The sequence below is a fragment of the Dermacentor andersoni genome, chromosome 5 (assembly GCF_023375885.2).
Source record: "Dermacentor andersoni chromosome 5, qqDerAnde1_hic_scaffold, whole genome shotgun sequence".
Classification (NCBI taxonomy): domain Eukaryota; kingdom Metazoa; phylum Arthropoda; class Arachnida; order Ixodida; family Ixodidae; genus Dermacentor; species Dermacentor andersoni.
This window is the reverse complement of record NC_092818.1, coordinates 113305814-113319760: the sequence shown is the minus strand read 5'-3', so window position 1 is coordinate 113319760 and position 13947 is coordinate 113305814. Positions and strand designations below refer to the sequence as shown.

At 47.2% G+C, this 13947-nt stretch overlaps 1 protein-coding gene across 1 annotated transcript in view; it reads left to right on the top strand.

Annotated features, from left to right (window-relative positions):
* Positions 1-13947, top strand: part of timeout (circadian regulator timeout) — a 316230-nt gene that overhangs the window by 263781 nt on the left and 38502 nt on the right. The window contains exon 19 of the mRNA XM_050178451.3: positions 6653-6738. Within this exon, the coding sequence (XP_050034408.1) occupies positions 6653-6738 (86 nt within the window). The remainder of the gene's footprint in view (positions 1-6652; positions 6739-13947) is intronic.

Genomic DNA, 13947 nt, shown 5'->3' with positions numbered 1-13947 from the left:
AATTTCGAACACTGTTGCAGAATGCATGTTTTTGTGTGTGTGTGTGTGTGATTGCTGCCACAAATTAGAAACCTACAGGCACTATTACCAAAGTGAGGATGTACTAGACGCTTTCAGTATTTGAATAATCTGCTTCGAAGTACAGCCCTTGTGTTGGTTTATTCCCCTACATCCTTGTTTCGAAGTGTTCTGCGATATTCCTTTGTTCCGATATTCCTCTACCAAAATTCAGAGAGGCCTGCTTCAAGCTGCTCCAAAATGCAATTGTATCTGTTCCAAAACGCGATTTTACTTGCTCCAAAATCAATTTGGGCAGTCCCACCGCTGTAGTGTATTTCGGTGTTTTTCTTTTCTTTTCCCTGAAACGTTGGCATAGGTCAGGGTGAACAGCTGTTCTCTGTATATAGTTGCGAGCTCGTCAAGTTTGATGTGTGTGTTTTGACGCACTTCGACGCCCAATTGTTTGTTCGGTGTTGCAATATGACGTCTTCACTGCTGCGGTAGGGACGTGCTCTCCTAGACGACGAGCTTGGAATTTTAACGCGATAGCGTTATGGAGCCTCTGTCGCAGAACATCCGGCGTCGGACGTTCTTCCGACAAGATTTTCGAACCACGTATACCCAGGACTTCCATATGACGCAAGGAATTGGCTGAACTAATTGAATTTCTCAAGCTAAAATACGTAGAAGTACCTTAAACTATGACTTGCACACAACCTACAGACATGATAGCTCTCGGATTGTAATTTTACTATGCGAGAAAACAATTCTGTTACGTGAAAACTCAAAGAAACCCCTTCACGCACACAAACTGGCCCCGGCGTCCGCCATTTTGGCGCGCGATGGGTGTCTTGGGGGCCACGGAGCGGCGTGCCCAGTTCCTTGCAATAACTCCAGCTGGCGCTCACATATGCCGCATCGCGGCCTATGCAAGAGGCCGTGGTTCCAACACAAAGCTCGCCTTCCAGCGTAGCGTTCGCGGCAAGCGTTTCGAGGTAAAAATTACGGTTACATACGCTCCAGTTCCCGGGAAGCGTGAGAAGCAGTCAGGGGTCTTTGAATGTTATCTCGTTCCACTCTTAAAGGCGAAGCTTAAGCGTCCTCGAAAATTTTGTCTTGGAAAAAAAAGAGAGAAAGCTTTTTTTTTTTTTTCGGCTGTTCTGCTAATATAAAGCCGCGTGTATATCCATGCATCCCTCCTTCCTCTTACTTTTTTGCTTAATGCGTTCCCGCCAGCTTTCTGCTTCCCGAGTAGAATTCCCTTTATAGGCGTTCTCGGTTTATTTTACCTTAGGGCGATGTGTGCATCTGTCCTGTGTGCATCTCGACGTTCCTTCCTGTCCCCTCGATTATTTTTATTTTGCCTTTACCTCGTCTTTTCTGTGGCGCTCTTTGGCCACATCTGACCCTTGCGCCAATAAACACCAATGAACATCAATCATCATCGTCGTCTTTTCGGTTTCTTCCGCCTTGCGTGTGGATTAAAAACATCAAATTTAATCAATCTCCTTTGTTATCCCTTTCTCTTCTTTTCTTTTTTGTTCCCGCTACATTTTTCGTTAGTAATGTGGTCGTGAGATGGAATTATGCACTTCCTCCTTCTCGTTATCGTTAGAAGCGAAGATCACGTCACGAGCTCACGGGACCTCATACCTTACTTTCCCGATTACCTGGCTCCTTTCGTTTTGACGACATTTTTGGAAATTGGCTCGCTTCCGGCCGCCCGGTCTCCTGGAAGAAGCTGCTGCACCCAATATCGCCGATGAGCAGCAGTGAAAAGAAAGAAACGATAAAAAAAAAGCAGAGAACGAATCCATTTTACGACGCCACTGACGCCGGGTTCCATGCCGCCGCGACTGCGCGTTTGTCCCTACGCGCCCGCCCCTTCCCCCTTTTCTCCCGTTGATGAAGCGCCCCGCGAGAGTTGCACGAGGGAGGAAGTTGGAAGCGTTTTCCTCTGATGGAAATGAGCAAGGTGCGAGCGAAAACGAGAAAGTGCGAAATTGTATGTGGAAGGGCGAAATGGGGAGGGATGTAAGGGCGCAGGCGAAGCGATGTAATGAGTGCGAATGCAGAGAAAATGGAATAGAGAAATCGGGGGCTTTGAGAGAAAGCGAGGATGTATGTGCTTGCGGGGGAAGTAAACTTTTGGAACTCGCGGGCACAGCCCTCTTCCTGGTCTCGAAAATAACGAAGCGAGAAAGGATGAAGAAGCAAAAAAAGAAATAAACTTCAGGGGGGTGGGGGAAAGAGGAAGGCTGCGAAGCGAAATGCGTACTGCGTCGTCGGTCCGCGCCCCGAAAGAGGCATGGAGACGAATGCCTACCCAGTCGATATATGGCTCGCGTTAGCCGGTTAACGTTGCGAATCCGCGAGGCATCAATAAGAAGAGAAGGGCCAGTGAGAGAGCTTGCCGTCCTACCAACGACAGTATTCTTTTTTCTTTTTTTTTTTTTGAACTTCACCGTTTACGTCTTTTCTTCGCACCCTTCTCGACCTCGTTGCGTTCTTTTTTTTTTTTTTTTCATCGTTGTCAAGTGAGTGTGAGGTCACTGAATAGTGGAAAAAAGAGAGTCCTCGGCGGCAGTCCCTGTAATCAACGAACGACTGTGTTGGAAGCAATAAACTATGAAGGAAAAGAAAAAAAAAAAGAAAGACATAACGGGAAGACTGAATTGGAAGGAGCGTCGTGAACTCGGTCTTCCGAGCGCTGTGCTTTCGTTTCAGAGATAGATGACCTCACTATATTTACCGCCATCTCTGCCCAGAGCTTTTCAGTGACTAGTACTTCTCGTACTGCGTTGTTGTTGGTTACCTACTCCTTTACCCCCGAATGTGCCTCTTCTTTCTTTAAATGCTCCGAACTTCGAAAATAGTGGGATTGGTCGTAGGGATGCGATAAGGGCTCTATTTTTCCTTGAAGTACTCCCTGCCTCTTAAATGGAACGATTTTGTTTCTTTTCCGTTTCCGCATCTAATAACACTGTAGCATTTCTGCACTGGCTGTCATATATATACATACATACATACATACATACATACATACATACACATATATATATGTATATATATATATATATATATATATATATATATATATATATATATGTGTGTGTGTGTGTGTGTGTGTGTGTGTGTGTGTGTGTGTGTTGCGTGTGTATGTGTGCGTGCGTGCGTGCGCGCGCGCGCCCACGTGTCTAACATTTCGTTTTACTGCAGGTAGATGTGTGCTTGGAATACGTTTGTAATGTTGGTTGCCCCGTTTACGGTGGCTTAGCGGTTGCCCCGTCGCGGTGGCTTAGCGGCTATGGTGTTGCGCTCCTGAGCATGAAGTCATGGGATCAAATCCCGGCCGCGGCGGCCGCATTTCGATAGGGGAGCCAAATGCGAAAACGCCCATGTCCCTTGCATTTGAGGCACGTTGTCCATCTCCTGGTGGTCGAAATTAATCCAGAGCCTCCTCACTACGCCGTACCTCATAATCAGATCGTGGTTTTGGCGCTTATGGCCCCATGATTCAATTATTTCGCGTAAATAACACGCAATGAGCGATCAGTGGCTCGTTGAGCGATATTGCTTCGAGCGTGTAGACACTAAAATCCCTGCCATCGTTCTGTTTTTCTAGATGTTATATGACTTATGTGTCGTTAATTGACAGCAAGCTGTCGTGCAAAATCCGGCTACTGAAGTTGTCAGCATTTGCAGTGTGTTGAGATCAACGGGGCGCTATAAACCTGTGTAAAGATGACCTGAGTTGCTTAGTTTACCTTCTACAATCGCAATACAGTTAGTTTTGACGTCAGGTGGGCCTTAGTTATTTGATAGAGGCGCACAAACCGAAAGATCGGGTGGCGAAGCCGTTCGGAAACTCCCCCATGAGCTTGCCGTGACGTCATCGATTTTAGAAGCGTTTTCTTGGGCCTAGTTAATTGTTTGCACATAAACGAAGAATGTATAGCATTCTAGACCGAGAAGTTTGGCGTTCATTGATTCCAGTAATAGTTAACCTTTATTTGAAACGAAAAAACGCTTCTGTCAGTCTGAATTGATTCAGTCTAAGCCGCCGTTCTTTTACTTTCGCTTAACGAATAAGTCTTTAAGTTATAAATTCCGGATTTCACGGTATACGGACATAACTTTAGAGCGAGAGAGGGATACAAACCGAAGGACCTTGTAGGACAGCGAAGTATGTAAGGCGCAGTCGCCCACCAAGCGACGCGCTTGATATGCATCGAAGCCGGGCCCAAGGGCGAGCCGAGATTGCACTGGGCGCCGGGAGGATGCCTCGAGGCGCGCGCCGTTTATCTCGCGCGCTGAAATCGATGTGCCGGCGCCCGGAAGCATCGGCGAGCATTTGCATAAGCGACCGGCTGAGGGAAGCTTATTCCGGCGGCGCAGTCGGACCCCGCATATACGAGTCGGCGGAACAGTGTGGGGCCGCCGGGTGTCATTCGGTCGCTGCGCTGACGCTGCTCTCGGGAGCGGCGATCGGCGGCGAAATTGGAAAGTACGCGTACCCGTCGCGCTAGCTTATAGTGCCTGTGGCGTGTAGCGCTGCTGAGCTCCAGGTCGAGGGTTCGAGTCCCCGCCGCGGTGGTCGCGCCTTCTGACGAAGGTGGAGCGCAAGGAGATGGAAAGCAAAGGAGAAAAGAAAAAGAGACGCTAAAGAACACCAGGTAGTCAAAATTACCCCGGATCCCGCCTCGCCCCCACCTCTTAACCACAGTGGGCGCCGCATGATCCACTGTGCAGGTTCGGTGCGTCAAACGTTCGCAGTTCAATTTAATTTGATTTAATTTGAAAAGTATCCGTAGCTGGCGCGGTGGAAATTGCACCAGTATATTTCACTGAGATCGTATTGCGACCTTGAGGCCTTAATTGTCATCAACGTTCTAATCTGTTAAGATATCAATCGTCAGTCGATAGCGTTATCGAAAATGAGAGGAAGACACATAGAGGGATGCGCGAAAAGCCGTGCTCTGCAGTTGATTGAACTTCAGCGCAAGAGAAGGGGCACGTGATCTACTGTTGCTGCCACGGAGTGGTTCGCTGGTTCTCAAGGAGAGTAAGAGCGCATCTGTGCCTCTTGTTAACCCAAGTGAGCCACTAGAATAAGCGATCATGTCCTTGCGTAATTTTGGCCTTATATCGGCAAAAAAAAAAAAATCTGAGTTTACCCGGAGGGAACATATTTCTATAAAATTAACGCGCCCACTTAGAAGGTTGGTTGGTCGCCAAGTGCCGGTTTAAACGGCTCAAATTGCTATAAGAGTTTACCCAAGAATTGTGTAGTATAGGAAAGGGGAAGAATAGAGTCTCGAAATGTACGTAATGAGAATTATATATAAAGTGTATAATAGCTGTGTCTTACCAGTATTCACCTACGGGGCAGAAACCTGGAGGCTTACGAAACGGGTTCTACTTAAATTGAGGACGACGCAACGAGCTATGGAAAGAAGAATGATGGGTGTAACGTTAAGGGATAAGAAAAGAGCAGATTGGGTGAGGGAACAAACGCGAGTTAATGACACCTTAGTTGAAATCCATAAAATGAAATGGGCATGGGCAGGACATGTAATGAGAAGGGAAGATAACCGATGGTCATTAAGGGTTACGGACTGGATTCCAAGGGAAGGGAAGCGTAGCAGGGGGCGGCAGAAAGTTAGGTGGGCGGATGAGATTAAGAAGTTTGTAGGGACGACATGGCCACAATTAGTACATGACCGCGGTTGTTGGAGAAGCATGGGAGAGGCCTTTGCCCTGTAGTGGGCGTAACCAGGATGATGATGATGATGATCATGATATTTTAATTAGCAGTGACATAAGCTTCGGCGCTTCTTTCTTTTTCTCGTATTTCCCAGCAACTGGCCTGCAAGCAGGACTCATTTGCGACGTTAATTCAGGCGTAGGTCGATCGCTTACTATGTTAGAAAACGGTCGACTCCATTCACAGCGGTGGTTTGTCCTGGAGCGATATCTCTCCCGAGAGAGCTGCGGCCGCCCTCACCGAAACGCGTCTAGTGGGCGTCCGGGATAGTATCATGTATCTGGCGTTCACCTGAAGCCAAGCGTTCTATATTGTACTAACCGACTTCTGTAGCGTTCAACTCCGTCTTAAGTCAGGCTTACGAAGCGAACAATTTAGCTAGGGCAGCATGGTGTTCGATGGGCATTAGAGCCCCCCAGTATCTCTTTTGTATGGCGAAACGTCGTGTCCCCCCTTTAGCGAGGACTGCGTTCCATCATGTGTTGCTCCCCCCCCCCCCCCCCCCCCCCTTCTGACGGTCTTTGCGCACTTTGTGGCACAGCTTCGCCTAAATACAAAATCAGTGACGCTCCGATATAGTGAAATTGCTATTCCGTTCCTGAGTAAGATACATCCGCAAGAATTAGGCCCTTCGAAGACACTTGAGCCGGTATTATGTAGTGATTATGTTGTTACTATATTGCTCTTCGCTCTTAGTCAATGGTAGCTTAGGCGAGTGGCGCTCCGCCCACGCTGTCACCGGTAACCTGCCCGTGAACGTGGTTGACATGAAGGGAATGGAATCGATGGAAAGGAATCCTTACGTCATACCGATTATGAATCCACCTTTGAAGAATATCCGTCTCGGCTTTCATTCAGGGCTTTCTTACCCGGTTCTCGTTCCAGGAAAGCCAGTAAAATTATGTGGACTGAGGAGCAAGTGTACGAGCTGAAAGTTCTCTACGAACGCTACAAGGATGAGGCGACCCCAGGTGAGCTGTTGCACCGGTTGCGGTGTTCTTTGACGTGTTTTTCGTAGCGTTTTTCCTTCCTTTGAAGGAAATTGAAGTTGTTAAATTGTGTGACGTCGTTCCAGGCTTTTCTATGTAGTGAAGTTCGAAGATTGAAGTTTATTCGGCAAACAGTTACATATCGACGCTCGAGTGGGAAAAGAAGAAAGACAAAAAAAAAAAAGGAAAGCTTCATAAGCAGTTTGACGGGGCATCAGTCCCTGTTAAGTAGGAAGCAGTCGGTAACATATCCGAATAGCGATACGAAATTATGGCAGAAATCCCTTTGTGACATTTTGCATAACACACACACACACACACACACACACACACACACACACACACACACACACACACACACACACACACACACACACACACACACACACACACACACACACACACACACACACACACACACACACACGCACACGCACGCACACACACACACACACACACACACACGCACACGCACGCACGCACGCACGCACACACACACACCAGAGAGAGAGAGAATTCAGATTTGTCACACTTTGTTGTGTAAGCAAATAGACAAGGCTAGCAAACAAGCCAAGATACTTCTGTGCTGGGATTGCGAAAAAAAGAAGATAATTTCCCAAGCACACAAGTAACATAGGCAATTGATGTATGCATGCTGCTTGGAGTATTTCTTGTTCGGCAGGTTGATCAGACGTTGTCATAGGGGAGGGGCTCACACTGACACCCACACACGGAGAAGCGCAAGCAAGGCGAGCGCCAGCACAAGAAGCCCCCTTCTTATCTGACCTTCTGTGCGTACGTGCGTCAGCCTGGGTTACTATTACTATACATTACTGCCAGTTGCATGCACGCAATGTATACGCTGAACACGCGACCATGGTTCAATAATACGCAATAGCGTTAATATAGAGTCGATATCGAACGGGCACTACTAGAATTTTCGTCCCCATCCAAAAACAAATAATTCGCTCCGATTTGGCAAACAGCTCGCGCTTGCGGCGTCGAGCAGTCAACGAAGGCAATATTAAATTGACGTTGAATTACCGTAGGAGCACTTATCTAATTCCCAACGGAGAAATCGTATTGCTCGTCACCCGGTGCACCGATTTCGATCACGTTAAGAGAAAAACGTTTAATCCACCGACTTTACGCAGCAGATTTAAAATTTAGGTGGTCATTTTTTTTTTTACATAAGTTGTTGAATGTCGGAAAGAAAAGAAACAGAAAAACTGGAGTATCGAGTTTACCACTCTATTTCAGCAGTAAGAAGCATAAGGCCATATCACAATTTGGTAAACTTCACCTTTTGAAACATCTATGTTTGTTTCGAAAACATACATACATTTAACAGGAAAGGGAAAGCGAGGAACAGGGAGACATCCGAAAAGCGGACGAAAATCACGCATTATACACGGCTCTGAGTCATATCAATAATTTGTTTGTAAAAATTTAGAAGCATTCTCGTAAACATTGTCAAACAATATCTCCCGAGGGATAAACTCACATAGAGCGTCTTTCAGTTTCGGATCCTCTAACAGATGAAGTTTGCATATCCGCAGTGCAGTGTACTTATTTACTTATTTATTTATTTATTTGAAGTGAATGTCTTTCTTTGGCTCATTGGCCAGTTGTCGCGGTATTGGGACTGTCACGGCCGATACGAAGGCGCCGATGCAAAGGTGTGCGCAGCCGAGTTGTGGGCCGCGTTAGTCGCTGAACGCCAGTTGTTGCAGCTCTCCGACACGCACGTGCTCTCGCGCGAGAGCTTCTGGGGCGTCTGAAGTTTCGGATGCTGTCGTGGAGCGCTCGGCAAAGACAGCCCTCCTCGTTTCTCGCCGCCCGCTCTCCCTCGCTTTGGCGTCCGCTGGAGACTGCAGGTTCCCGAGACGTCACGGTAATTGCATTGGTAGGTTGTTTATCCTGTAAAGGAAGCAGGTGATGATAGCGATGTAAACGAAGGAATTAAGAGTAATTTCCTTCGTTTAGATCACTATCGTCATCAGCTTCGTCATTTAAACGATAAACAATTTATTGATGTAATTACCGTGACGTCACGGGATCCTGGTGCGGTAACTTCAAAGGGCCGCCGCCGCATGTCTTTCTCGTCTTTACTATTTTTGCTCCCTTCTCGTCTGGCTTATACTAAGCAGCCTCTTATGGTGGAAGTGGCTGTGTTGCTATTGCAGGAGCTTCATCTAATAATACAGCTTAACCTGTTACTTTTATACATGATAGTATCCACTTAAACGCGACGAACATTAGCGATCGCCCTCACGACAAAGGTGTCCTGCGGTTCGACGCCTTTAAGAAACCTATCTGAATATGTCGCAACAAAGCACACCTTCTGTACTACGCCTATCCCAGAGGCAGTTTCGAAAACATCTCCCTTCGTTGCGCCGGCGGCATTGTGTAACCTGTGAACATATCGCACGCATACAGTATATTCTCCTCGTGCGAACTTCTCCAAGTTGAAGGAGTTGCGCTTGCAAAAGCTGGCTTCACGGCCATGCTGCGTGGGGCTGCCGCCGTTGGCGGCTCTCCATGCAGAAATTGCGCAACGATTGCCGCGCGTGCCTGCCCTTCAATGCACTCGTCAAAGGCTGGGAATTCACTGTGTTCTCGGATGGAGAAGAATATGTAAGCTGATAGGCAGCATTAAGATGGCAAAAAAAAAAAAATGGTTTGGCTGGTGTATGCGGCTGAGCGTCACCGATGTATCGATTTCCACACGACGGAGCGCAAGCGGGCAATGTTAGCAATAGTGTTGTGCCACGCGAACGGAGCTCTTTTAGGCATATCTTTTTTTTTTAACTTTCTTTTAATGCGATGCTTTTACGTGGGGCCTGTGTAACGAGCCAATCCCCCGAAAAGTCTTATACACCGTCTTCCGCCGTCGCTTGAACGTAATTCTAAGAGAAAGAGAGAGATAGAGAGAGAGAGATGGAAGGGAAAAAACAAAGAGTGGAGCCCCCCTCGGGGCAGAAAAAGCGCATTACGGCAGGTATGCAAGCGCTGTCTGTTTCCGTTTCGTGCGTGGAAAGTCTTCCACGCACACCGTTCTGTCGCCCCTAGCACTTTCATTTTTGAACGCATCCATGCTGCTGCTTTTTTGCGCGTCCCGTCATATGACAGTCTCTCAATTCTTTTCTTGTTACGCGCTCCCTGTCGCCTTCCCTAATCTCCTTGTCGTCGATGCGCGGGCGCCTTCGACGCACTACGTACCGAAGCCAAGCCGAAGCAAATAGCAACTCGGGCGCGAAGACGCTAGAAGTTGAGCCCAGACGTGGCTGGCGTGGCGGCGGCTTTCGAGCGAAAAACTTCTTTCGTCGAGCGCTACGCTAAGTATTTGCGAATGCGGCATGCATACCGACCTGCGCCTTTTCTTTTGTCGCCACTACTGTTTCGTTCGTGTGGTTTCGAATCTGCTATAGTCGCAGCCTACCTTGCTTCTCTCTTCTTCCCTTGTTGATTTGTTGTTGCCCGGCGCATAGTATGACGCTGCTCTTTCTTTTTTTTTTTTTTCTTCGTGCATTGGCATTAGGCACGTCGCTTCCTGCTTCATTGTAATCCAGAGTTGGAGAGCGCGAGCTAATATCGTGTTTCCTTCCGCCGCGACCTTCTCAGCGTGAACTGTACCTGCCGGTGGTGGCGCATGCGGCCACGGAGTTGTGTTGCTCCAGAAGCGAGAGATCGTGGGTTCGAATCCCCGGCTTGGACGACCTCATTTCGATGTACGTGAAATGCAAACAGAAAAAAAACACGTTAAGGAACCCAAAGGGATCAAATTTAATCCGCTGTTACCACTGCGTCGTCTATGGTGGACACAGTGTTGCTTTGGGATATTTAACCCCACAAACCAATCAGTCTAGCGCGCTCTGTCAACAGTCTATGGCATATCATTCATTCATGTGGCTAGAACTCTACATCTATTTACGAGACTCTAGATACCAAGCGGGGCTTTCTTGTGTAGCACGTTGTTCGGCATCATCTTCGTATGCCTGCTGGGAGACGACAGAACGGCGAATCTTACAAAGGGTGAATTTTGCTTCATGTGATTGCGACTACATGTGTTGTTCGTATTGCCGTTTTGAGGAGGTGCTTCCTTCGTTCAGTCGGGCAGTTACTTTGGTGAACCAACCGAGCACGCGAGAACGCCACTAATGCAGTCGCCTGTGTATTGTTACGTCCACCAAAGATGTTACCGAAAGAAAGAAGCGTAGTTGTAGAGGGGGCGTCAAAATGTTTCGAGACTGACTCTGTCTGCAAAAAAAAAATATATATATATTTATGTGCATTCAAACACTGTCACTTTCGAAATAGTCCTTTTGCGCAGCAACACGGCGCTTTCGGTGTTCCTGCCATTTTCCAAATATTTACTTAAAGTGTTCCTTCCTCTACGAATCCAGCACCTTTTTGCTATTCGTTCTTGATTTCAGCAATCGTATAAAAAATTGGAAGCCGTTGAGCTGCGTTTTCAATTATTAATATTTTTTAAGAAAGCGAGATAAGCGGGACCGGAAGCTGACGAATGACCCGTCTATTACGCCGAGGGTAATTACTATAGGGTCGAAACTTAGGCGTACGGGTACGACCTTGAAGCGAAGCAACGAGATGACCATGAGCTTAAGGCTCGTGGTCACCTTACCAACCTTGAATCGCAACGTTAGATATTTATGCTGTGCCTTTACCACAAATTTTATAATGCTCATTTCGAAGTTCAACCTATCTTACCAGCCCATCTCTATTCCAGCCGCACAAGCCATCCCAAAGCGGTTTACCCTCCCCCAGCGCAAACTACCACTCATCATAACTTCCTTTTTGTGACGACCGCACGGGACTCGGACCATCTACCTATAAATGGCGGGTACCATTCCGATCCACATCAATTCAAGGCGACACTGTAATCGCACTTTCACTGTAATCAAAACTCATCCTTCATATAATGCTTCAGCTGGGGCCTTTGAGGTAACATAAATGAAATGAAACAGTCGTGGCAGTGGAAAAGCCCAACGACTTTAGGAGCGAGAAAAAAAAAAAAAAAACGCCGGGCATGTCCGCAGGTCGACAACGTGCATCCCCACATCGTCTTTTTCGTCATTCGCGTTATTGTGCATCAGGAATTTGTCCCGAATGGCCAGACTATCGGCAGCGAGTTTTGCTGGTAAATTTCGGGGTCTCTTGAAGGAGGACGTCCAGCGAAAACGGCCCTGTCTGCTGCTCACGAGGAGCTGGATGCTGCTCGAGCAGCTGGAGGGTGCTCGAGGACAATGCATCCTGCAAGAGAGCACTCCGTATACGCGCGATTTTCTCGACTGAAACAAATATGATTTCGCTTCCATATTCAGAATACTTGTCTGATCTGGCTCCTTCTTACTTGGCTCTCTTCGCGAAAAAAAAAAAAAAAAAAAACGCGACTCAGTGGTTGCCGTTCTGACACGGTTGCTGAAATCAAGAACGAATCGCAGAAGGGGCTGGACTGGTACGGGAAAGAATACTTCCAGTAAATATTTGGAAAATGGCAGTAACACCGAAAGCTCTGTATTGCTGCTGCGCAAGGGGACTATTTCCAAGGTGACGGAATTTGAGTGCACATAAATAAACATTTTCTTTTTTTTTTTTTTTCAGGACAGACTCAGTCTCGAAACTTTCTGATACCTCCTCGTATTTACAGATTGCATTTAATGGCGGAGCCAACACGCGCAGAGGAGCGTTAGTCCAGATCTCCGTCGTCTTCAAGAACGCAAACCATTCTCTCCTCTTCCATTATTTCAGGCTGTGGCAATTTTACGCTTTATTTTGTAGGGTACATTCGTAGCTAAATGACAACGTTCCTTTTAAGTTAACGTCGCGAAACGAATTGCGTTGCAGTATTTCTCAGTCGAAGCTCTAGCTTCGAACCACCACTTCCTCACATAATGTGTGTGCTCTGGCCGTTATCACTACTCAGTTTTTTCTTGCTTTAATACGTGTAAAATGGGCTTTCTGTTGTTTTCGGGTATCGGAAGCTCACTTAGTCCTAGCTTTTCCCTGCGTAGTTTCCACCAAAGCTGTATTGTACACAAGCTAAGGCTTCTTTTTATCCTCTCTTGCGATTTTTTTTTTTTTTTTTGCTGCGACAAGACTTGTCACCCCGTGCGTGTGCTTTCTTGTTATTGCTTTTGTTTCTTTCGTTGGTCTCGTGGCTAGTAGTTTCCAAAGGGAACTCGCAGCCTGGTCGTCGCTCATGGCACAGCTGAGGCCCTGCGGCCGCGTTAGAGCCGATTGATGCTTTTCCGATGCCCTGAAGAACCCGGCAGTAAAAACTGCCGGCGCTGCGACCAGAGCTCACGAGAAAGTTTGAGGCCCTTGTGTGCCACTTCTCCAAGCTTTCTTCAGTTCAGTCCACATATTATTGCTATTTCCTCTCCCTCTTTCGCTTGACAAAATGAACGATACGACCTTGAGAAGAATCGGAGAATCGCTCTGAGGCGAATCACTAGCAATTGCTTTGGTGGTTTTCCTTTTTTTCTTGTGTGTGTGTGTGTGTGTGTGCGTGTGTGCGTGTGTGCGTGTGTGTGTGTGTGTGTGTGTGTGCGTGCGTGCGTGCGTGCGTGCGTGCGTGCGTGCGTGTGTGTGTGTGTGTGTGTGTGTGTGTGTGTGTGTGTGTGTGTGTGTGTGTGTGTGTGTGTGTGTTTAGATTTCTTTTGTGTCTTTTTTCCTGGGCAGAAGAGTTGTCGTAGCAGAATAAAGTTTCCGATGGCGTATTTAATGTAGTGGAGCTAGCTTAATTTTTGTGTGCTTTTAATTTTATCCAATCAGTTCTATATGAAGTGGATACTGTGGTGATTAGACTCTTGCGACTATTCTAGCAGGATACGCTAGCAGAAAATGTCTGTTGGCGAGGGCTTTAGCTTAATGCTTGCGCTGCGGCGCTCCGATCAGCGTCAGCACAATGCAGTGTTCGTCGCAATGAAGTGTTCATTAACCGTTTTCGAAAACTGCTGCAACGATAACCACTATCACGCTTGTCGCTATCACTTCTCCGCTGACGTCACTTGGGACATAAAAAGAGGAATTGGAAGAGGTGCCAGACATTCTGTGGTGACTTGTCAAGCTGTTGAGGTTGCTTCGTTAATTGTGTTCTATAAAAGGTGAAATCTGTACTCGACGCTGTCGCCTTATCTCAAGGGCGATAAGACAGCGATAAGCTAG